Genomic DNA, 26,573 nt, shown 5'->3' with positions numbered 1-26,573 from the left:
AGTGGATTTTCTTTATTTTGAACCACCCTGTACTCTTACAGTAATTAGGCGACAAAAAAACTCGTCGCCGATAAAAAGAAAGAAAGAAAAGAAACCACGCATTTCGGATTAATTTATCATTGATGCTAAGAACCAACACCCTGACCTAATGCATTGTTACGTATCCATAACGCGGGATGTCAGTTCGTAGTGTCAGTGATGAATTATGGAATGATTAATAATAGAGACTAAAATCCCGTTGGTGAATTATTGAAGAGCTGCGATACACTTTTTTAAGTCTTGCCCCGTGGTTTTTTGTGCACTACACGCCGCTACCGCCACATTTCTAGGTAATTTCATAACGCTCGGCTCGTTCGCTAAAATGTCAAAATGCACATTTTTTGGATGATAAATCCTCTGTTTTAATAGCCAATGTCGGTCTGATTCCCCGCCATCCATGGCATGTTGCCATATTTGATGTGCCATATTTGTGCCATATTTGATAAGCGTCTTGCAGAGAAAAGCAAAATAATAGGGAGAGTGGTCTTGTATATACATAAAATAAAAAAGCCCCTTCCAATTTGCGTGGGTGGCACGAACACGTTCCTTGCGTGTTTTGGCCATCGTTGGAAGATAGCGGAGTTAATGTATCAGAACGCGGAAATTCGTCGTGGAACGCGGATTTTAGCAATAAAATGTACATTGGCGTCATTTTTGAACAATCAATCTGTCAACAACTGGCCTCTGTTACAAAGTAGATGACTTACTATCGAGATGCCTTGCATGTCTTAAAAAGATCGATTGATTGTAAAAGCGAGTTTGGTTTTACGACGAAATTTCGTAAGTAGGAAAAAGAAGTCAAAACCGTCGCCAAAAAATCTATTCATGGCATGTTTGGACAGTCGTGTGTAATTGTGTATAAAAGTGCAATTAGTTAATGTCATGAGACTGTCGTATCCAAGTTGAAAGTAAAATAACCTCTATGAACGAATATTCGGTATCATAGTAAAAACTTGCACGGCCTTGTGCTTTCGACTTAAAAGAAGGGGATATCAACACGTATTGGATACGACGCTGAGATATCTAAGGTTTTGCTCCAGGGATAAATTATACTTCGATTGATGTTATTATTAAGAAAGGTATGCATTACAAACTTCTTGTCGGAAAATTGAGCCTCCCCTTGCGGAGTTATTCCAGACATTACTCAAGTCATTATTCATTTTATAATCTTTTTAACGCTCAAAATTTGATAGCAACCGGTTTGCATGAAGGTGGCTGCGCCGAAGCATCACCGCAGAAATGCAGCAAGGTTTTATTTTTTGGCAGCACCGTTCCTTCCTCGCCATTTATCTTTCCTCGCAGAGTGTATGATTGGGCGGAATTATTTTTATTTTCCCGCCCACGCATTTCTCCAGTGTCAGGGCAACGAGAGCCTCGTTAAGGGCAAAGGACGGTGGCCACGTCAATGGATGCATAGATTACAAAGGGAAGCCATCTGATGCATATAACAAAGACTTCTCCATTTTTATTTGACGGGTTTTGATTATTTTCTGAAGTTCAAGGTGGAGTCCGCCTACAGTAAGATTTGTCAATAAGATATTCCAGCGCCCACGCGAAATTATTCCCAAAATCGTCTCGTTTTGTACCAGTTTTGTGTATGCATTTTGGTTGTTTGTAACTGTTGATTGTGACTAATCGTAATGCAAGAATCATTTTCAAATTTCCTTTTGTTTTCTAAAAATTGATGAAAAGTGTGTAAGATGTGACTTTTTAAGGCCTATATTTAGTAGAGTGTTCAAGGAGATATAAAAGAGCACCCAGAGCTACATTCTATAGCGACCATCTTTTAGAAAAAAAAAGTCATTTTTGTGCTTAATTGCAATGACAGGGATTTCTGATTTCTGACACGGGTTTTTATCTATTCATTCAAAAGTCCGTCCAGGCTCGGTCACACGTCATAAACAATGAAGTCAGGTCAAAGGTCAGGTCGGAAGGGAAAGAGATGACAAATAGCAATTTAAAATGTAGGCCTATTGCTATAGTCTCAGTCCAGAAACCGGAGACCTTTTTTGGCCTAAACAAACCGGTGTTTGAAACCCAGACGTTCATTTGAGAGTAATTCAATTGCCATCTTGCGAAACGATCATAGGATACGCTCTGATGGCAGTATTGTGATTGTTTAGTGTGACAATGGAGCTATTAAATTGAACAATTAAGCTGCTTTGGGTAAAACCTTGTGCAACCTTGGCCTCCTACCCTACACCAATCATTCACATACACAGATTCGCATTTATGAAGAAAGAACCAACGAGTGGCTCACCTGCTGCATCAGACATTTGAAAAGTCCACCATTAGAAAAGTAAATACACGGAAAGGATGATGACCAATCGATATAGTTTCGCACTTCCTTAAGCTGCAGCAAATGTCACGACGCCATCTGCTTCAGGTGTAGGCTGGTTTACGGCATTCTGACTTGCCTTCAATCTCATAAATCACCGAAGCAGCCCTGTCCCCGATCTGGACCGCATCATCTTCCCTCCTTCTGGCAAACCAATCATTCCTGTACACTCTGTAATCGCAAGAAATCAATAAATTGCTGTCATCTTGTGTACACTCGCGCAAAATATTAGGGAGGAAAGTGTTCAGTTGGATGGGGATTGGTGGGCATGCAGGCCGAGGAAATTAGCATCGGCACGGCAGAGTGCAAAGCCTGAGGGAAGGACCTCCAGATGAATAAAAAAAAATATTAAAAAAATCATTATGGCCGGACGGGTTCAAGTGATTTTTTGCTTTTCTCATGCGACGGTACTCCCGTAAGTTGGACTCTGAAGATGACGACAGTCTTCCCGTGGGAGCGTTTCGTAATTGTCGTCAGGCCCAGTTTTACCCCGACTTCGGTCATTCATTTGGCCGAGAATTCCCAAATGGTCCAAAAACATTAATGCGTGGGGTCGCATATTTATTGTTTTTAAGCTGGAAGCAATGTTTAATCATTTGTGTCTTAGAAAAAATATATACCGAATACAGGGACATAAATCAATTACCTCCTGCATGTAAGACTCCGGCGTTTTGCATGTATTCACCAACATTTACATTTTACATGAAATCTAACCATATTTTCATCACTAGTGAAGCACCGTCCATAAATCGAAGGCCTAAACCAATTTCAGGTACGCCACTTTCGCAATTTCCTTTTGAATACTGTCAGAAGAAATGGCGCCTGGATCGACTTAATTGTTATAAATTGAAGCTCATTCCATAAAAAGTGAAAAAAAAAACATTCATGCAGGTATTTGCTCCTTTAGAGTGTTTTAGCATAGATCTATGTCGGACTTCACATTTCTAATGTACAAATATTGGACATTTGAGTCAATAATTATGTTGTTATCGTGATAATTCTTTTCAGTGTAGAATCAGACAATGGGGGGACCGTTCTGATTTTCTTCGTCATATTTGCCAATGGGCTGTGAATTGGCTTGATTAAAAAAGTAATTAAGTGTGTATTGACAAGCCAATGTATTTTTTATATTACGTAAAATAATGTGTCCTCCGGTGTAAGTATATTTTATCATTTACTTGTTCAACACCATTTCTCACGAGTGCCACCACGTGACAGGTAACGAAAAAGGAAACCATGCATATTCATAACCATCAGAATGATGTGTCATTGAAGTACAGTTTGTCTAAGTGTACATTCATACATCCATGTTGCATTTCATTTGGTGTTTTTATAGCAAGACATTTAGATCTCTGTTCCTGTCATTGGAGGTTGCCAACAAAGGTGCTTTTGGCTGTCATCAATGTGCATGAGGTTGTTCTCTGACCAGACTTCATTATCTATCTCCTTAAGGTGCTATATGTACGTGGGTGACCCTCACCGTCGGTGAACCTAATGGGGCTCCGTGACGAAATCTCGGGGTCAAGATGAGCCACTGCACTCCATCCGGCCTCCGGCCCAGTAACCGGACCGTAATCGTTTTACTTAGACCTTGCATGGCCAGTCCTTTAACCTGATCAGTGGGTCGTGTTGCACGCGGATATAGGACATTCGGTGGGCAGAATCAAACGTTAACGTCTCATGAAATTTCCTTTCCACTTTTATTTTTCATCCAAGCTGTTTCAAAATTAATTAAATTCTCGTTGTTTGGAGTGGGAGACCATCTCAGCCCCGTACGTAATAGTCATAGGCCTAACTTGTTTTTTCTTATTCATTTTGGCTTGACAATAATAGACCGTTTCACAGTATTTTCATCATTTTCTATTCCAATTTTGTGATAGCACAAGATCAGAGGCTTCTGCGCGCTGTCTTTGAGGACACGCGAAGAAACAAAATAGTGGGTCAGATACGTTGTCTTATTTGCTGAATCCACAGGGAATCAGTCACACACTGTGCGATGAAGAACAATTTGGTCGTTGGCAGCACGGCAAGGCTTTGGGACGAACTGCAGTTTCCATTCGTAATTTATGAATTGAGGTCAACCTTGAATCGGTCACAATCCAAATAATCAGAGATGAACACTAAGAAACTGGCCAAGCATGTTTGGACCTCCTGCTAGCTTAAACAACATACTGACCAACTCGCCATATTAGCTCAGTCTTAACCGAGTCTTATACCTAGTCTAAATCAAGACGCCATGCGCAACGAACGTGCCAGACTACATCATTCAAGGTTCTTTTTGACCATTTCGTACACATGCATGCAACCCCTTGCCCACTGGACTTTCCCGTTTTAGGTAGTTCTTTCGTTCCCTGGCTATATAATTGGTTTAACTGTTCCACAAACATCTTACTAGTTCTGCAACCTCAAAAAAAAGTCAACCACTGGTACATCCACTTGGTCAGGTACCTGTGATGGACATTCTCGAGTCCCCTGCATGATTAAAGTCACGTACACTTGTAGTTCAATTATCTGGTCAAGTCAAATGAAACAACTTTTGCAGGAAAGGTGTCGGGTCCCGAGGACAAACTGCAGCTTTTCACACACCGGTCTTGGGCCAGACATTGTAATTAATACATTAACCATTTACCTGTCCTCGGCATGTACGGAGACCAAACCATTCCATCAGAATTGGCTTTATTCTTAAGCAAATGAGGGCGCTGTTAAAACGCTATTTTGGGGGTACCAACAGTGGAAATATCACGTTTATTGAAGCAATTTAGCAACTATACCTCGATCTTATAGTAAAAGATTGTAAAAATGTAATTTTGTAAAATAATAGCTACATATATCAATACAAAATAGCTACAATCAATAGCCTGAGATTCACATGTGTTTGTACCTCAAAATGGCGTCGATACAGCGCCCACGTTCGTTCAAGAGAACAGTTTCAGAGGTATTTTGTCTGCTGCCACCAAGGGGTCAAATACGGTTAGTCACGTAAAGTTTACGAGATCAAGATCGCTTCCTGATCCCGCAAATAAAAATCATGGGCCTTTATGCACCATATTGAATTGAAAGTGAGGTAAAATCTTAACGTTTGGAACTTGTGAAGAGAAATGAAAGCAAGTAAATTACTTATAAATTCCAGTCTGCTTCGATGAAATGTTTCATTTGTAAAACCGGTAAAACTAATTTGCGAAAATGTAAGTAAAAAATGACAAACTGCATAAGATATAACTTTAAAGGCTTTTGCAAGCATTTTTTTCCATCTGGTAAAGAATAAGTTTTTTCTTTCTTGAACGAGTCATTTGCTCCATAAAAGAAATGGTTTTTACCAGTGGTTGTAATTACATTTCTTTCATTCTTTTATTCCCCTAGATCCATCCTTTCAGTATCAGATCTTAGATCCTTCTTTTCACTATCAAATCTTGGATCCATTCTTTATTGAACCAAAGTTATACTAAGGAACGATTCGGTACCCAACAATGAGATATCATGTAGTCACTCTAGGAGACTAAGATAACCTTCGGTAATTGTGTGTAATCAATGAAGAAAGGTACAATAAAATATTCACGCAACATGGGTTCATATTGGGATTATCCATTCTACGCAAACCAAATTTTGCGAGAACAGTCAAAAGTTTGTTGTCTATTGCCAACAAGAGTTTGAAAAGGGTTAGTTTGGCGAAGTCTACGAAAACAAAATGGCTTCCTGCAGATTGAATCAATGATTGGGTGCGTCTGTGTTACTGTTAAAGTATTTTGAACCTTATTACGTAGTTCTGATAAAGTTTTGAAATCTATTTTTAAAAAAATATGTACCGTTTGCAAGCATATTCCATGTGTGGTTTAACTATTGCAAGGTGGCCCCCTTTCATTCCGTGGCACCATTACTCGGGCAGATCGGGACACGTAATAAGGTGTATCCTCCGTCACATAATCACGTGTTTTCATCAAATGTCTTCGATGCGACCATGGTTTACGTTGGGCCTATCGTTTATAGCTTCAAGCCAAACACCAAATGTGCGGTCACTGTCACCTGCAGTGGGCGGTGGGTATAACACGGTGATCCTACATAATCGTTCTTACATGGCATCTTCCCCTCTGCATGGCGAGATCCCGGATCGATGCCACTTTGACATATCTCAGTTTCGGGTTCATCCCGGGCATCGAGCGATCAATCCTTTTGGCTTTTGGGGCGCGTTTAACGTTACTTGATTAGTGTGTGTGGGTGTGAGGGTTGATCCGCCTTGGCCTGAGCTCCAATACGAAATGGGTTGTCTCGTGGTTCAGTGAGATCCAGCTCAGCTGCTGTTGTAAGACTCACCGTGGACCATAAGTCCATATACAGTGTTTCATAACACATTTACATGTAAATGTGTGAAATGAAATAAATACATATAGTCTCTTCTTGTTTGCATGTAAAATGTGTTTGTGCGTGATACAGGTTCGTGGTCTTCCTATCTCCACTAATTTACCAGCACAAGCTGACGCCGCAAAATGTGTATATTTCGATTTTATGGAGCTCTAACGTTTCTAGTCATGCATGGCTTTCGTTTTTCATTCTTTTCATTCAATTCAGTTTATTTTTCAGCAGGCAATAAACAACACCAACGGCATAAAAACACAGTCAAACAAAATTTAGTCTCACGTGAATATTTGTTTAGAAATGGCCGCTGATGTGTCCGTCCCAGCTGTTTTCTGGGACACGTACACTGTAGTTTCATGTGAATGGAAAAAAATGGTTCGTAGTTTCAGTAGAAATTATTCAAGTAGTATACTTCTTTTTGGTGTCATTTGGCCTTTTATGGAAATGTGAACTCCCTACATTCATTTTTTCCTCTTAATGAAAGCGGTCCAATAACATTGTTACAACCTTTGTTTGTGTCCAATTCAACAAAATATATTATTAGCTTGCTACCGCTGTAAGAACTTAGGCATCATGTCATAGTTATGAGTTTACACGTGTGTTGTTAGGGCGGGGTTTGTTTAAGGGGGTTGAAATTGATAAGTGCTACTGACAAAGATTATAATACCTTTTTTCCCATCTCAGACTGGTGGAACTCCGATCATGAAATAGCTAACGGTAGACGAATTTTGATTCAGCCGCCTGGTTGAATAGAGCGAACTCGACGGCCGCTCGATTACACCTTCCTCTTTTCATTACAGGTGTGTGGGCGTCGAGCCGGTATGGGTTCCGCACTCTTTGCTCTGATTGTCAGATTTGATGTCTTCTTTGGCCATCTACAAAGGAAGATCCTTTAGTTTTTTTTATTCCCCTCGCAATGTGGGAGAAAGAAAAACAACCATGTTGCACTGATCAACATGATGCCGCACACAATAACGGTTGGGGGAGTGAGCCTGCTTCTGCGGGTATCCGTTTCATGTCTTTAAAAGGGACATCACAAAAGAAAGTGTCTTTCCTCGAAGAGAAAGAAGAAACACGGAGGGGGAGACCAGACTTGATTTCTTCGCATCAACCTTGGCGTGGTCGTCAATGACCACGAGGGATATGGGTGTTTTCTCTTGATGAGCCGCGGAATGGTTCGTGAACATAACAACGGGGGAGGGAGTCGTAGGGTTCACAATGAGTCATTGGTGGGATTTTGTTTTCGTGGGTTAAAGAGTACGAGTTAAATAAACCTTGTCGACAAAGCTACCCTTTCCCACGCGCTGTACCGTTGTGGGCCGAGCTTTATTTATTTGCCGTTGTTTGCTGTTCCGCGAGTTCAATTTAACATTGTTTTGAACATCTCATGTGATGTTCCTCGGCGAATCGCGACCTATTTTATATTAGTTTATGAAGCTTTCCAGGGCGTGAGCTGATGAATCAAACGGGGAGATTTATTCTGTGTGCGGCCGATGTGTGCCCACGCAGCAATCCAGTGATAAATAGTTAAGTTAAGGTTCAGGACGAATTGCGGACATTAATAGTAATCATGTCATTTTCAATAAAAATTCGATCCTGATCGTGCTCTAGCTCCATTGATGACCCGTTTTAGTTAAGTCCAAAGGGCTGGTGTAATCAGCGTGGGCTAGGGGAACCTTGCCTGTACTGTCATTATGCCCCGTGCCCGGTCATTTTACCCCAGCAATGGGTGATTCTCGATGTTCATTTATTTATTGATGTCATTTCGACATGACTGTTTTATAGGTCATAAAATGAATAGTTTGCGGGCAATTTAGCTGGAGTTGCATGGGTATATAGTTGGGTGGCTGTCTCTTAGGATGAACGCCCCCTCGTAAGACGCGGCTTACTGGCGCCTGCCAAAAGTTTTTTTCAAAGTTGTGTGTAGTCAATATCATGCAGTGGCATCAATGTGAATAGACTTTGGCTTTTTAATAAATAACGCTTGCTCTTGAATGCAAGTGACTGTTTAAATTTGGAAACTTTCTCCCCAGATCGGTAAAAACATCCCAGCCTAAAAGGATTAGTTTTAAATATTAGTATTCCATTTGTATTTCGACACAATAAAGTAGTGTCCCGTGCTGTGTTTATTACCGATAATTGAAGATGCAGTTCTGATCATCTTGCTTACAAAGATGTGCCCGCAGACTCACGAGTCCAATCGAACGTGATTAATGCAAAAGGGCAGTGAAGATGAGATTAAAAGTTGGCAAATTTCTGAGAGTTGTACCCAGCACTGAAACTGTATCATACACTGACTTTGAAATGATTAAAGTCATCAAGTGAACTTGCTTAACTCGCAACAGAGGTCCCTTCTTTGTATGCGTCACACGACACAAGAAGTCAGACCAGAGTCGACAGCTTCCGTTTATCATTAGACTTCTGCGTCGATGGGGCGGACAACCAGTCTATCGGGTCTTTGTATCTGTCCACGGAAAAATCGGCCGTTTGAGAACGGGCTTTTCGCTCGCCCACGCAACCATCGATCACCCAGTCAGTACGGGAGAAAACCTGTCATTCCTCTCTTTGATTGTAGTCATTATTGAAGTCGCAGAGATGTGAAAACTCCTCGGCGCTGCTATTAAAATCGATACTAAAACTAGGAGCAGGGGCCACTTCTCATATAAAGGCTCCATTTTTAGGCTGAATACAGTTTTGTCAATACAGACCAAAGCCATTTTGTTTGTCATTTTTAGATGAACTATTTATTACTGTTTTGTTTTGGAGATAGAAGGAGCACCTCATCTTCAACCAACGTCGTGTCTTAGACCCGATTTAACGTCAGCTTTAAGTTGTTGGCAAGACGAATTCAATATAGTTTGCGTTCCTAGCTACACTGAAAAGTTGCCTGGTTTAATTTTACCCAAGCAAGGGTGAAAACTGCAACTACCCAAAATTGGGTTGTCCTTTCAGGGGCGGATCCAGGCATTTTCGCGGGGGGGGGGGGTTCATCGGCTAAAAAATCTGAAATGTAGATAGGGTTTGTTTTCTCCGGACACTTGGCCTCCGAAAATCAAAGGGGGGGGGGGGGGGGGCTCGTACAATACTTTCAATGGGGGCGCTGTAGGAATCCAACGATTATTAACACTACATTGTAGATCACACAATAGTGTACAAATACCCCCTAACCAAGCTGGCTTGGTCCGTATTTTGTGCAAAGGCAGACATTATTACCATTACAAAAAAAATGGGTGTCAGAGCAGGGGGGGGTTCGAAATGTTTTCATGAATTTCTATGGATTTTTTTTTTGACAGAGCTGGGGTTTTTTACCCCCCCCCCCCCGGATCCGCGCCTGCCTTTACCCCATTGTTTGGGTTAAAAATTCTGTTGAATTCAACCAAACCTTGTGGTCATATATCAGACTAAATTAAATTTGGTCTTGTATGACCACAAGTTTTGGTTGAATTTAACGGAAATTCTAACCCAAACAATTGGGTAAAGGACAACCCAATTTTGGGTAGTTGCAGTTTTTACCCTTGCTTGGGTATAATTAACCCAGGTAATTTTTCAGTGTAGAGTGGTACCAATGCAGCGGGCGCATGCGTCTTATTTTGCCGTTTACTTTTCTTCAATAATAGCAATTTCGGGGTCAGAGTATAAATGAATTTAAGTAGACAATTCATCCCCTTAAAATGTTCTACGAGGAAGTATAGGCTAGGCCTACATGTCAAAATACATTTCGTGAATCGTGGCGTATTATTGAAATCAATGCAAATGCAGGACGCGACGGCAGCAATTTCATGTGTCAAATTCGCTTTCTGATTTGTGGCTGGCGTGTGCATGGAAAGTTCTGCCGTTGAAACTGACCAATTGAAACTGAACTTCCAACATTGTTTTCACCTGATTGTCAAATATCAGTTCCCTCCGAATCTCAACTCTGCAATGTTGCTCGCAGTACATCCACAATTCGAAGGTCCTTCGGGGCGACATCTGATTTCTCCCAGGGAAATCAGAGGGACAGGCATCGTGATGATTTCAAAAGTTTCATATCGCAAAAAGCATGGACACAGAGTCGCGCCAGCATTAATGGAGGGGGGGGGGGACTTTAGAATATGAGCCTAGCCGAGTTGAAGTCATCGTAATCTCCTACATCCTGTAGGTCTTGGTGGGCAGAAGTGACATCAATCCACACAGATGCCCAGGTCAGCCAAGATATTTGTCTGCGTTCGTTGACCTCGTGATACGCTTCCTCCCTATTGACAGCGAGGAATTGTGAATTCCTTGTGAATATTACTTCTCATCAACACGGTTTTGGTGAGGTATTGGACATGTGAATTTCAGAGTTTTCTTGCACTTGTAAACTTAAAAAGGAAAGAAATTAATATAAAAATGTGCCTCCCGGCTTTTGGTTGTGTCGTAAATACCTCGTTTAGCTTAACTCGTTTTCTGCACAGGCCGGGGAAGATGAAGTCAGTGCACCTCCGAAGTTTATGAAACGAAAACCGTATGCTAAAATGATAAAGAAAAAAATATGATAAATCTGCTGACGTTGGTCTCTCGTGAATTCCAGCTCATCCTTATGTAATGGCAATACAGTGGAATCAAGGCAGCTTGGAATTTTGGACAAAAGGGGGATTGTTGTGTTCTGCCTTTTTAAAACTATTGATATTTAAACTAATGAATCCCCCGTTCTGATCAAAATGAGGTTATGAGGCGCACATAACAATTATGCCTACAGCATTTAACTGAACGGCAGTAATGCGTACCGCAAAAAAAAAAAGATTCCGGAAATATCTTGTAAAAGGAAGAGTTCAGTTGCAAGCTAGAAGTGGTCAATTTATTATGGAACATGTACAGTACGGCGCTCGGTGCTTTTGTTAGGCGATCTTGTATCCTCGTCCCGGATATCTCCTGGTTCTTGTATTGTCTTCAATTTCAGCCCACCGCATTTCCGCGTTGAATTGTGCGTGGGCGTTCGTCAACGGAGTCTGCAGTTCATAAAAGGGAGCATAATCATTTCTGTGGAATTGCTGGGTAGTTGCGGGATATTCACTATATTATATAGGGAGCCAGTGCGCTGCGCCGCATTTTCATTTTCCCCCACCGTCCGCAATCAGCAGGCATGGTTTATCGTTGTGATTGGTGAAGATGTTTGTATTTCCCCGGGGTTTGTGGCATCTACAAGCTTCTACATGTTCATCAGTCTTGACTGTAGTTTTCCCCCCAAAAATCTTGTATTATGTCCGTTTCTACTGTTTTTGATTCAACATTTTTGACAGCATCCATAGGCTTTATACCGGTGCCTATTAATAGCGTGTCTGTTTTTCTCTACTATCAAAAGAAATTAAAACGTCACAACACACCGCCATAGCTGGCGCAATGTTGAAATTAATCCTAATTGCCTTCGGATTTGGTGATCGAGACAATTCAGCCGGCATGTTATATTATTGACCAAATACGAATCTGCGGCCCAAGTTGCGCAGCGAGGAACTCGGTGAGGATCTCCCTTTTGCTCCGGGATTTTTTACCCGCCGTTGATTGGACAGAATGTTTTTATGATTCTGATTTTGCTTCTTACCCACAGGAGGCGGCGGCACAGGCATTCCATTGGAAACCATCGCCATCCCGGTATCTCTGACCACACTCATCCTAGTCATCGCTTTCCTCGCGGTGGTCTGCGCGCGCAGGTTCAAGAACCGAGTTGCGCAGACGGAGACCTACACCATCCAGCGGAAAGTCTGCTACGAGGCCGACTCGGACTCTGAGAACGAGAGCGGAATGAGCTACGGGAAGGACGGCGCGGGGAGTCCGGGAGCCCCGGGTAGCCCCATCACCTCCCCGCTCAAAGTGCTGCCCCGCCAGGCGACGGTGCCGCTGCTACCGCAGAGGGTACGGCAGGAGGCGTTCAAGCGACAACGCCAGCTCTCCCTGCAGCTCAACCTCGCCAACATCGAGTTTTCCGTCAAGAACGTCCACCGGAAAGAACAGCCACAGCTGGGTGCACTGAGGCCCGAGCTGTACCGTGACAGCTCCCAGGATCGGGGTGGTAAGGACTCGGACAGGTGCGGTAAACTCTATTTCTCGCTCCAGTACGACCACCCTACGGAGTCTCTGCACGTCCACATCGACCGGGCTTCTGGTTTGCCCGCTAAAGACTTCTCGGGAACTTCCGACCCCTATGTTAAAATCCACCTGTACCCAGCGGACCGAAAGAAGAAGTACCAAACGAAGGTGCACCGGAAGAATTGCGACCCGTACTTTGACGAGAAGTTCACCTTCAACGTGCCCTACAACGACCTGCCAGACAAGACGCTGAAATTCACCGTTTATGATTTCGATCGGTTTTCGCGGCATGATCTGATCGGTGAGGTGACGATCACGAACTTATTGGGTCATGACCGAGACCTCGTCAAAGGAGAGCGCTTCGAGGAAGATGTCATCAAATGTTCAGCACAGGTCAGTTACTTCCAGTCCGTGTTAGTTACCATATCTGTTAATTATGTAACGGGACTGTAGCAAACATTTTCATGGGGCATAATGAAGCTCTTGAGGGCAGCAGACATACTGAACCTGCTTGTATCGGTTGCGTATTTCAAGAATCCACCTTAAGGTGAAATAACAGTTAATTGGCCAACTAAATAGGCCCTTAATTTTTAGGTATAAGATTTCGGCGATTTTGGAAGTGGCCAACTGAACCACATGAAAATCCTTCAACAGAACCAAACCATACCTGTCCAATGGTGTATTGTTCACTAACCTTATTTATGAGCTTTTTAGCGTCCACTCTTAAAACAGGCGTCTCACCCCCATTAACAATTTGTGTCGACAAAAACATTGTACTGTTGGCAAAATCGTGTGTCTGTTGGTAATTATGCCATAAAAAAAACAACTCCATCTTAGTGTCCAACAGTGTCGAAAAGATCATCGCTCGGTGCCCTCATTAGTTGTTGTTGATGTTTTTGTTTTGTTTTTGCGGCGGCCGGATAACCGGGGGAGGGGGATCTGAGTGGATTTCTTCAATCGCGGAGTGCTCTGTTAACAAGGTTGTTGCCCCCCCCCCCATTCAAATCTGTCAGGCGACGCCTGTAGGCTCTATAAATAATCGTGTCGTTTGCTCTAGAATTACTTCGTTGCCGTGCACATCCACAAAAATGTGCGCACGAACGAATTCAGAGTCATTTCATTAATTATTGCCACACAATGCACGCAACTTTCCATGTTTGCGTCAGTTTGAACATACACAATAAATATGTTCGCCATCTCATTGCACCTGAAAATCTTACATTCCGAAGTGGTATCGATTGGAATGGCTCATGCTACTTGGTAATTATCAATCTTTCATTCGAAAAAATAGACCTTGCATTTTCCCTTTCTCTCGTGAGCGGCCGCGTTATTCATCTCATCTTCAAAAAAAAAAACCTTCGCACAGCACTAGGGGTCTGAGGTCGTTAAAGCCCTTTTAATCCCCGTCCCCGGGATGCGTGCACGAGAGGTTAGACAACCATTGACTTCACCGTGAAGACGGCGAAATTTAATCACCGACCCATATCCTGCCAGATCCCCGTTTTACCCGGCTGTAGTCCGCACCGTGCGCACGCCGTCATCTCGGTGGGCCAATATCAAGCCCTATTGGCGCTTGCTGACCTGCGAAGCTCCGCTCTGCATATTTACCGGAGAAGTACCTTGATTTTTTCGTCGATTTGGATTTAGCTTTAGGCTCGTGCTCAGAATACGTGCCAAGTTTGCAAAATGCAGAAAGTTTTTATTAAATCCGACTACGGTCCCAGTAGTAGTACACGTAATTATGTTTTTGAGCTGTACGCAGACAGACTTCTAGAATGCTTGTTTGACAAAGGAATTATCTGGGCGGTATTGAGGGTACGAGGCGAGCCATACACGTACGTTGTCTCATACACCCACGTGAGAAAGCCATGCTTCTCCTATATGGAGACAACCGCGACGTGTTGACATAGCACCCACACGAACTGTTCTCCCTAATCTCACTTTATTTACTCTCAGAAAAATGCCCTAGTATGTTTTGATCTCTAGTCCACGTGAAAGCGTCGATGTTATATTTGATGTGAGGCCTCCATGTTTGCCATTTGATGAGGAGTCGCAAAGCGAGATGATACATCAAGACAGAACGGGACACGAAAATAACTGGGTTTTTTTTTAAACAACTTATACGCTCTTTTTTTCTGCCTTGCTCTTTTTTCCATGAAGCAAATGTAGGTCGCTCATACTCTGCAGTGCAAGTGAGCTTTGTGTCATGTACTGTAATTCGGCTTAATTGCGGTCTAAACAGCCCTTCGGAAGTTATATGATCTTATCTTGGAGTAAAGTACCCCGCGGATTTATTATCTCTTCTGAAATGCGGGAATTTATGAAATTGAAAACGCTACTTTGAAAGATCAGAGATTAGGTAGATTTCGCATCCAAGCGGATATGTGAACGGATACGCTAGGTATCCATAATCGTAATCGACCATGATGTTGTGTTTGGCATCGAGTACGCGTGCGCATACGCTTGGATATCGTATCGGGACTGTTTCCAATAAATGAAAGTAGTAGGCCCTAATCCAAAAATGGCAGCATGAAACTCGTATCTGCGGCTAAGCCTGCTTTGTACCACAGACAAATTGAAACTTAATTTTGATGCTCAGAAATTCATCCTCTTTCAGTCAAATCATACGAGAATAAATTTCAGAAAATAGGGTGAATATCGACAATTTACTATAATGTGTTTCACACTGACGGGTGTCTTGCAATACCCGTGCCGTGTACACGCATAGCGGATAGAGAGTTGCGTATGACGTCACAAGATCACACAAACCGATGACATATCCTGCGCACTAACCGTATCCGTTCGCTTGGGAAACTTCTGTAAATATTAGGGCCCTTGGCAGTTGAGCGAAGATATCGGCACATCTACCTAAGTTTGCTGTTTGTATCTTGTCGTGGAGTGTGTGAGGGGTGCGTCGCAAGTAAAGTGCATAGAACAATACACCTGTCTAGCCAAAATATCACACCTATTTTACGAGAACCCGGGGGTAGGTCAGTCTAATTGATTTCCAACATTAAGCGTTGGTAGGCCTAAGTAGGCATATTATTTTCATACCAATTTTTTACCAATCTTGGTAATGCAAGCAGATTTCTTTCCGTGCTGTACTGATTTACATCAGGACAGCATAGGCCTATTTACAGAAGCTTGTCACTACGGCAACCTACTGATTGGGTGACAGGCAGGGCCGATCGCGAACGAATGAATCTTGTCACGGTCGAAGTTCTTGAAGAAAACAAATTGGTTCAATCACCTTTCTCAGTGCAACGCGCGCATAAACAATAATAGATTCGGCTGATGCACCGCGACGTTCGATGACAGTCCTCGTTACTTATATACTCCACGTCTACAACACCTGATAGCAAAACAGATGGTTCCACACGAACTGAAGATTAAGTGATAAACCTTCTGCAAACCTTTACGTTTTCTTACTCCTTCGAACTCGATTAAAATTAATGTGTGCGGAGAAGAGACCTTTTACCCCATTTTTTTTCTTATCTGCCAGGAGAAAGCGGACCTTGGAGAAGTGATGTTCTCGCTATGTTACCTACCGACCGCCTGCAGGCTAACACTTACTGTCATCAAGGCAAGGAACCTGAAGGCAATGGATATCACGGGAGCTTCAGGTAAAGTGTAGGTCCAAATCGGTGTATCAATATCCAGGAGAAGTATGTTACCCACCTACTCTCCTTCCCCTTCTGTTGTGTTTGTCATTTCATTATCGATGGGATGTACCCAGCTAGCTAAGCCCAACCCACCCACTCGGCCCGCCCCGCCCCACCCCGCCCCGCCCCGCCCCGCCCCGCCCCGCCCTGTCCTATTTCCTTTAAAGTCATTAGCGAGGCTCCTCGCGCGCTCCTTTCATTTGGTGTAACCCTATCAGGACCCTTATGAAACGTCTTGTTGCATATAGCGTCTTGTTAAAACGTCTTGTTCGGCCGATCGGCATAACATTTGGTGGCTTTTCTTAACGTTTATCGGGGGTCAATATGGTCTTTTTTTTTGGATTTTTTTGTGGGGCAAAACCATGTTTTCTTTGCCCAATCCTGTGCATATTTACAATTTAGACTAAAATTCATGGTCACATGAATTTCACTTTTTTCCCCCTATTACTTTGTTTTGGGGTACTTTTTTGACCGTTCGTGCAGGAATACGTACAATACGTATGATTTTTTGTATGCCGATTTGGTTTGGGGGAAAATATATTTTGCGAAAAAATCACGAAAAAAAAATGATAATGTAGCTACAAAAAAAGTTGAAGGCATTTGATTGAAAAATGTAGAAATTATTAACAAAATTTTTTTTGGGGGGGGCAAAAATACAGTATTAAAGCGCCCTCCTGTGGTGACCGCAGCACAACCGAATCATGCCATATTATAGATTACCGGCACACAATGACATCCCTGCTAAATTTTAGGATAAACGGCCGTTGCATATTGAGAAGCCCCAAAATACCCCGGTTCTGATAGGGTTAAAAATAACACCGAAATTCACTGATAGTGGAACATGAGCTTTCGAACACATGTTTGTCAAGCTGTATATCTTTCTCTATGTCATTTATTCATGACTAAATATGTACCAAACTGGTATTTGTGCGTAAAATCACAGAAACCGGCAAACAAGGTCAAGGTCAACCGGCAAACAAGGCACGTGAGGTTCAAAAAACAAATTGAGAGTACTTTTGCCTGTGGTTTGTTTTTGGTTTGTTTTACCTGTGCAAAGATAGTTGACGGTTCATTTTAAAATCCATCAATTTAAGTAGCGCCGGAAGAATAAAGGCAGAGCACCTCATCCAATTTAATGAATTTTATACCCAAGTCAAATTGCAAAGGAGACATTAAGCTTTATCGAATGGTTGATGACATACCCCACACCGGCCCTCGGGGGCGGGTATACGGTGGAAGCACTCCACAGGCACCGAAATTAAACAGTCATAACACCGACGGGAAACGCGAGTTGACGGGCGAAGCAGAGCGACGTCACTTGTGTCAACCAAGTCTTGTTATTCTTGTGTAAATGTCTGCATATTATCTTGAAATAGAGTCGATGTTGGGGAGGGAAAAAATCGAATCATTAATAGGTAATATGACTTCCAGGTAGCGGGGGAACAACTTGATATTTTTGAGACTTGCTAATATGGAAAAAAATATGTTGTTGCGGTTTTTGTTTTTCTTTGATTAACAGGGTGACATATGATACTCAAAACAAAATGTGGGGGTTTGTTTTGGCAAATAATCACCCAGGATGATGTTTGTATCGAATGAATCGTTTTCAGAAAAGAAAGAGCAAAATTCATTATACAGTTTTGCGATCAATGTATTGCACCTTTGGGAAAATAATATGGTTTGATCTGCAGAAAAACAACCACTGATGCGGTCGGGAACCGAGAACTTAGAGAGAGTACAATTGTTTATTGCAAATATTTGTTTTAAATACACAATAACGAATAGGACAGTGGCCTCGCCTCTGCAGATTAACTAGCCAGAAGAACTAAAGAAGTGTATTTTTTTATAAAATGATTTGCATAGGTCTCACTGTATGTAGAGGAATATTAAATCCGAACAAAATATTTAAAAAAATCTTTTAATAGGCAAACAGGCAAGGTATTCAACGTTTATTCAACGGCTCATATTTTTTAATCTTAAATTCGTCTATATTAGTGGCGCACCGGGGGGGGGGGGGGGGGTCGGAGGGGGGGGGGGCTTGAGCCCCCCAAGAGGTTGTCGGTTTTTTTTTGGGGGGGGGGGAGTTAGTCCCGCGATGTTACCTTGGTGATATGTGTGTGGCCTATTTTCGAGTAGTATAATAGGGGTGTACTTAGTGGCGCCACCAACATCAAAATAGTCCGCCCCCGAAAAAAACCTCAATTTTTTTCTGCGGCCAAACATTTTGGGCAACATTTATTGAAAAAAAATTGAGCCCCCCCCTAAAAAAACCCACCAAATCCTGGGTGCGCCACTGGTCTATATGCCTGTTGTCCATGCAGTTCACGCTCATGGATAGTTTTGAGAACAAATGGTCATAAATTATTGTTTTCCAAGGAAATGAAATCTAAACTCTTCATACAGGGTGAGTAAAAAAAAAGCAGAATCCAAACTTCCAAAATTATATTTCATATTTAAAAATCATGTAGCACTAAACATAATAATGTCTGGAAAGTCAATTTCATAAGCTATTTTTAGATAGAAAGAATATCACCATTTAAACGCCATGACCCTAAAACCTGTTTTGTCCCCCCCCCCAAAAAAAAAGCAGTTTATTGTGTGTTCTGACTGGTTAGGCAAACGGTATGATTTATAAACCCACTTTTTTTTAAAGACGGGCCTTCAAAGGACTTTGTTGAATATTTTCAACTTTTAAAATGAGGTTTTATCGCTGGTGATGTTTGAAGACAATTATTGTGACAACGATTCTTGAAATCACATTTTTTGGACGAAAAAGGTTTTAGGGTCGTGTTTAAATGGTGATATTCTTTGAACGGATTGAGCAATTTCAGTATTTTTTTCCATCTAAAAGAAGCTTATGAAATTGGCTTTCTAGTCATTATTATGTTTGGTGCTACATATTTTTTTTTAAATATAAAATATAATTTTGGGGGTTTGGGTTCCGCTGTTTTGACTCATCCTGTAGAGGCTAAATGCATTTACTCTTAGTAGAGGGTCTTTGCACAAACCTACACACCTTGTATTGGTATGTGTATATATAGTTCCATAACGGAGGTATCAATTCGCTGTGTCAAATATTAAAAGCGGGTGAGAACAAGAAACAGATACCAAATGCGCTGTAAAAGACAACATCATGTCATGAATAAAAGAAAATGGTGACATTCCACTTTGAATTCCTAATAACGTCCAAACAATGCACGTCTCTAGGCAAAATGAAATCATAACAAGTTAGCCGTCAAAAGTGTATGGGTTGACCCTCGGAAGTGCCGGACGCCGTTGACATATCGACACATCACCCACGCTTCGAATCACACCTGACAGTATTGTTAGCCTTGCTTTCGCATGATGCCAATGCCCTGCCGGACGGAGGAGCGGCCCGTTCGCAAATGGGCGAAGTTCAATCGAATGCTTTTTCTGAAGCAGATGCCTGTGATTTTTTGCATGTTTCCCACATAAGCGCTTTCTGTTTTGTAGCCGGAAGATGCAGTCCGGTAATCTATGGAATGGCCACTTCCAAAGCAAGCGTCTATTATATGCGATTATGCGCGCAGATTCGGCGGTTAGCCTAATTATGCAAAACAAGACTGTGTCTTGACCTCGAGATTCGGACCATTCAGCTGGCGCCTTCTATGCGGTAACCCGTTGTTGTATTACAAAAACATGGCATCGAAATTGACCAATCAACAGCTTAGGCAGATTTTGTGCTAGAAACGACGTCACAATTTCTAGTGTCGACTCCGATTGGCTGGCGCGCGGGTTCGGATATAATTTGCAATGCTCACATATAATTATCATATCAGACGTTGAGGTGGAACTTGCGGGCTCCGTTGAACAACGAATGATGCTCAGACTAGGGGATGCACAACGAAATATCAAAATGTTGGGTTGATTAAGATTTTCAATCAGTAAACCTCGTTAATTAAGAATTACTACGTTCAATAAAGCATCAAGGATGTTTAATTAAGTGATTTTCTTTAATTATTTTTCTTTCATCACAAGTGTGCTTGAAAGGTAACGCATTAGAGGTGTCATATTGTTACTGAACGTAGTTGGTCGCATTAAAAACAATTTCTTATCAAACAAAGCTTGCTAAAAATGTGTTCATTCAATTAAAATGTGTTCTTTAAGTGAAGTGTTAAGACAAGAGTTGCCCGTTGCATGGCTATCAACCACGTTGTCCTAATTGCATAAGCTTAATTCGTCTTGAGCATCTTCGTGATTTTTCTGGTTCTGTTTAGATCCGTACGTGAAGGTATCGATGGTGAGCCAAGGCAAGCGGGTCAAAAAGAAGAAGACAACGGTTAAGAAGAACACCCTAAACCCCGTCTACAACGAGGCGATGGTATTCGACGTCATGCCGGAGAGCATGGACAGCATCCTGTTTGTCGTAGCCGTGGTTGATTATGACTGGTAGGTCAATCACATTATGGTAACTCCATTAATCAATTATCATAAACGTAGAAGTAAAGTATAAAGTAAAGTCTGTCACGAGCCAGTGTAGCCCATCAGGCCGGCGTTTATCTCCGGTTTCAGTAGCATGAAACGAATGAAAAATATTACTATTCTGATCATGAGTCACAAACCCTAATTACCACTGGGTCAAACATCAGAAGAAAAAGTCCAATTGGTAAAGGAAATAATTACCAATATCAAAAAGCAAGGGTTTCTTAAATTTGACACAGTAATTGTATACCAACCTTTTTTTGGAATACTTTTGGTCTTATATCTGATATGTTTTCTTTGGCTAACTCAGCGATGGTTGTTTGGATATTTCTGACCTAGAAAACATTCAAAGTAAATATTCAATTCATTCCAAGTAAACTTGCTGCTTTTTACGGTGAGGATCAAAATTACCGATAGACTCTCAAAAGTTCAAAATTCAGCTTCGTTGTAAACCTGAATAACACGAGTCGTCGGCCAAGGGGCAGATCTTGAGATCTCATGCTTACAGATGTATAATGCATGCTGATGCATAATATATATGTGCTCATCTCCCCAATTTTTAAGTTTAAATCAAAAGCTTTATGGATAAAGAGAACAAATAAAATATATAAAGAGAGCAATCAACAGTTTTTGGTGCAAGTGAAATTGAAATTTGAAAGCCCAAAGAAATTTATCATGGCAGTTTTCAAAAGGTCTTCTGCCTTTTTTGTTTTTTTTATTTGATGTCGCTTTTGTAAATTTCCACAAAACCAACCTGATCGAGGTCGAAACGATCTCCACCGGGACTATGGAATCATCTTTATTCGCAGCAATCGAAAGGACATCATTTCTGGCGCTAGTAATCTCTCGTTTATGTTCAGCCCCCAACAATCACATGTCCGTGAAGTGATTGGAAATGGTACTGGGAATTTCCCCCAGGCCCGTCCTCGACAAGTAGAGCGGAATTAAAATCTGTTTGGGACTGACCGGGCCGAGATAAAATGTCAGAAGAATTGAAGCAAACCCATTGGGATAAGATTTATAGGTTCAGGTTTAGGAGTTGTCAAAAAGCTGAGACCGATCTAGTCGAGTTCATTTGCAATGATCATTGTCTTCAAACGGCCATTTTTTTTTTACAGAGTTTCAATTTCCAAAGTGGCTGTCCAATACAAGATGGGAGTAGTTTTTTTTCCTGTCGCATGTTACAAACCTTTACTAACTCTTCTTATTTGTTCCTCTCCCCCCCCAAAAAAAAATTCAGGGTGGGTCACAGCGAGCTGATCGGCGTGTGTGAGGTCGGACCCAACTCATTCGGCCAGGGTAAAGAGCATTGGGAGGAGATGTTGGCATCGCCACGCAAGCAGATCGCTCACTGGTACCAGCTACAGGAGTCTTCGCCTTCCTTGAGCGCGGCGTCGGTGACTTCCTCCATGAAGGGATGCATGACACCACAGCAGTCCGTCGAGTGAAGGTACCCCGAGTCCTGCCCCGGGGAGGTCCTGTAACCCCCGGAATCATTATAGTTCCATCCATGTACAGCGGGTACCAGGTGATGAGGAACATCCATTTGGTACCTTGCTTTAGGTAGAGCTTCTCTCCAATGAGGTGACGTTGGTTCCGGTAATTGGAGAGGAACATGAGAGTCGTTTTGTGCTTCGTGATGATGGTTAGCCAATGGGAAAGCTCTTCCAAAAGTCCCAAAACGAGTCCAGGAGTGATTGGAATGTAGTAGTCCATCGCGACTTGAAGAATTTGCGAGTTTTGTACTCATTGCACACGTACTGCACCTTAACAGTGATTCTGCACGTAATTTGGTGTCTACTTTATCAACTCGATTGGTTCATTTCTTGCCTTTGAACGCACACATTGAGAAACTGTGCGAGCTTTATTTTAAAACAATACCGAATGCGTATAGGAATGTACATAACTTAAGCGCAGGGTTATAAACATGATTAATTTGTGTTACCAAAGTACAAATCACAAAGAACATAACCCGAGCTGTGTCTTTTAAATCCAGTTTTTGTCAGCAACGTTGCCTTTTGTCATTATGCGTAAAGAACATCTAACGTTCATGTAAAACAAATATTTTTTTTTGCAAAGGCTTTTAACAAGATTCTTTATGACTTAAAGAAACAAGTTATCTTTTGAAATTGTAGCTTAAAAAGGCTTCTCTTTGTCCCCAGTCAAATAACCAGTATTGACGCATATTGTGTATATAGGGACCTACTCCTACCCATATATCATGACTCAGTAACAGAAACGTTCTTAAATCAATGGAGGACAGCCGTGTATCTACCATCGACCAAATCTTAGCTTTTATTATATTAGTCGAAGGAATTTGTAAGATAGCCCATACGATTTAATATCCAAAAAGTTTAATTTGTACTACTTAGCGTATAAACTATAGTTTTTTCATAGAGTTGGGCACACAGCAAAATCATCTGGATGGAGTAAGCGTAATTTCTGCACAATGTACAGATAGTTATGTACGCGTGTGATGGTGCTACGTGATTTGTGAATAGTGATTACTTAATACTTTTTTTAATCAGGTCAAACTGGTACCATAAATGGAATGCCTTCTTTCATGTAAATAGGCTGGTTTTTCATGTTCATGATTTAAACAAACGCATGTTGTTATTCAGAACAAACATGGAGGAACACACTGCAGTTGCAAGGAAGCAATTAGATAGATGGGCCTGGTCAAACGAGACCTGCATGAAAGCCGAGAAGGGCCTCTGGCCTATAATCCACAATTTTTGATCTAAGAGACTCGATGCATAATTAATCGCATCCTCGGCGGAAAGGCATTAAATATGAATGGAAGGGATACGGTATGGAATCTAAGATGGACTTTAAGGTTATTATTGAGCTTATTCTCAGGAAATTATTAATATTTCCGGTTACGTCAAGGGTAATAATTGAATTCACATGATTACGGAAACTCGACACTAAGTAGGATGACAACTGCATCCAAAACCGTTATCAAAGACCCAAATGTTAAGTTAAAAAAAATAAACAAACAAACGAACATCAAAATACATTCCAGAATGAAAGAAAAGACAACAATAGAAGAAAAGACGTTCAACGACGTTTAGAGTACAAATATTAGAAGAGAGCTGGAATATTAACTCAGTGCAGGTTTGCCATTTTGGTCATTGCAACTAAAAGAAATGCACTAATTTCTTCTCACCAACTGTTCCAACCTATCTGTTCAGATGGATACCAGATCGTTATCGTAGTGGGTTTCTTAAAACAGGGTCACACTGTCTGACCTTTTTGATATCTTAAATCTTAACAGCTAACGACACTGGAGTTCAAGTAAACATAATCACAAGTCAAACGTTATCTTCAATTTACGCCAATGTCCACCGTGGAGTTACACGATTAGCATATTGGGTATAGGTTCGCAGATGTATTTGTAGTGTTACAAATGGCTTTCATTTCCCTAATGAAGTCCAGAATCCTCCGATACTCATCAGTTTATGAGGGCCGATGATGTTATCTTCTTGGCAGCTTCTTGTCTTCATAACAGTCTCCGTTGCAACAAGACCAAATCAAACCAGTTCAAATCGTTAAGAAGTCTTGCATCAGGTACATATTTAAAACAAAAATGAAATGTAAGTTCTCAGATTTGTTATCTGTTCATATGGATACCAGATCGTTATCGTAGTGGGTTTCTTAAAACGGGGTCACACTGTCTGACCTTTTTGATATCACAAGTCAAACGTTATCTTCAATTTACGCCAATGTCCACTGTGGACATTTCCCTAATGAAGTCCAGAATCCTCCGATACTCATCAGTTTATGAGGGCCGGTGATGTTATCTTCTTTTGGCAGCTTCTTGTCTTCATAACAGTCTTCGTTGCAACAAGACCAAATCAAACCAGTTCAAATCTTTAAGAAATCTTGCATCATGTACATATTTAAAACAAAAATGAAATGTAAGTTCTCAGATTTGTTTCTCAGAAAATAACCCACCTTGTAAGTGTACAAGTTTCCAGCAAGACCAAGTTGAATGTAAAAAGTCAAAAATCTAAAATATTATATTATATTGTAAATAACCAAAGTATTCTTTGTCGAAAGACAATGCACTGTATAAATTGTACAAGCTACTGCATCCGAGTACTCAGAATTTTTAAATACACCACGTAAGAGATGATATAATATGTAATTAATGTGTCTTTAATAATAGTTTATACCAATGTATTTGTACATCTATTATTTTAACAAATAATATAAATTGTTATCAAATGTGTATTGAAGAAACACAAATGTCATTATGCCTTTTGCTTTAAAAAGGGTAATAGTTGTAATTGGCCAATCAGCTGGAGTCTATGAAAAAGTTAAAGCCAGGCATTCGGTAATATCCACTAAAATAGAGGAAGGATATCAGTCTTTAAGACAGTATACACCATAGGCTATTGCAAATTGTGCACATAGGGGGTGCGGTCAGGGTCAATTATGAAAAATTCAAAATGGAAACAGCCAATTAAAAAGGGCTTTTAGTTCGTGCACCTTCTTCCATCTATGTTGACATTTTCAACACCGCTGTTGTACTTTCAAGTTCTTAATGACCACTTAGTATATGAAACAAATAAATCAGTCTTCATGCAGGACTGTGTTATTCACATGCATTTTTTTTTTTTTTAATCCATGAAAATTGTACATTAGAACTTTTATAGAGTGAACTCAGTATGAAATGGGAATATTCTCCTCATTTTTCCCTGTGTACTCCAAAAATCTCGTGGTGAAAAAGAACAAGAAAATGTATTTCATTTTGTTTTACAATAATGAGAGGCAAAATCTGAATTTAACACAAACACCAAAGATCATAAACACTTATTATTTACATATAAGATTTACAACAGAGTTTTGGAAAGGGGAAGTTGCATAGAGTTTAAAATGTATACTGGCTTACGGTATTAATATCAAAGAGGGTTTTTCGAATCTTCGGCTTCGTCTGCAGCTTCGCCTCCGGGAGATTTAAGGCCCCTGACTTTGAGGAATCAATTTGGGGTTTTTTGCTCCAGGATCATCAAATTCCATTATAAAGCCACGGTTTTCCGAGTTTCCAATGGGTTCACTTTGGCTTTCAAATTTAACATTTAATTCTGAAATAGTGAAAGCTCAATTTTAATAGAGATACCTCTATTTCCAGACGTGCCAAAGTTAACATTTTGTCCCAAAATATAGATATCTCCATTTCTAATCGAGATATCTCCATTTCTAATTGAGAGATCTATATTTTCGGGATTAAATAGTATTAACTTTGCTCGTCTGGAGATAGATATGTCTCTATTAAAACAGAGATGTTTCTATTTCAGGGTTAAATGTTAAATTTGCACGCCATAGTTCCGACAAGAAACCTTTATGTTTCTGACGAAGCGTGCACAGTATAGCTGAAGCCGGAGACAAGACAATTTTCGAAATACCCATCTTTTACAAAATGGAGAGGAAAAGAGTGAAGTACATGTATAAAGATTGAAGACTTCAACTGTTCTGACCTTCAGACGTGAGAAATAAGGGTCAAACATGAACAGTGTTGTGTGTAATTACTGAATTATATTAAACGATTATAAATATTAGAGTATAAGTTGAATATGACCACTGATGTAATATTTTCTATCAAAAAATACCACTGGATGTTGTAATAAGAATGCGAGAATAAATTGCTAATATAATGTACTTGTTGTTTCTGATGGACTGATGAAATGTACAAA

The 26,573-nt window shown here is 41.0% G+C and overlaps 1 protein-coding gene across 1 annotated transcript; it reads left to right on the top strand.

Annotated features, from left to right (window-relative positions):
• The first annotated feature begins 6,332 nt into the window (after nucleotides 1–6,332).
• Nucleotides 6,333–26,538, top strand: LOC119740562 (synaptotagmin-10-like). Its single transcript, XM_038215906.1, has 5 exons — nucleotides 6,333–6,402; nucleotides 12,291–13,162; nucleotides 16,272–16,392; nucleotides 20,670–20,841; nucleotides 22,115–26,538. Exons 1-5 carry the CDS (start codon nucleotides 6,333–6,335, stop codon nucleotides 22,320–22,322), a joined length of 1,443 nt encoding a protein of 480 aa, XP_038071834.1. The 3' UTR covers nucleotides 22,323–26,538.
• Nucleotides 26,539–26,573: the final 35 nt, after the last annotated feature.

This window comes from Patiria miniata, unplaced genomic scaffold (genome assembly GCF_015706575.1).
Source record: "Patiria miniata isolate m_02_andy unplaced genomic scaffold, ASM1570657v1 HiC_scaffold_5, whole genome shotgun sequence".
NCBI classification, from domain to species: Eukaryota; Metazoa; Echinodermata; class Asteroidea; order Valvatida; family Asterinidae; genus Patiria; species Patiria miniata.
This window is presented reverse-complemented; position numbering and strand designations above follow the sequence as displayed.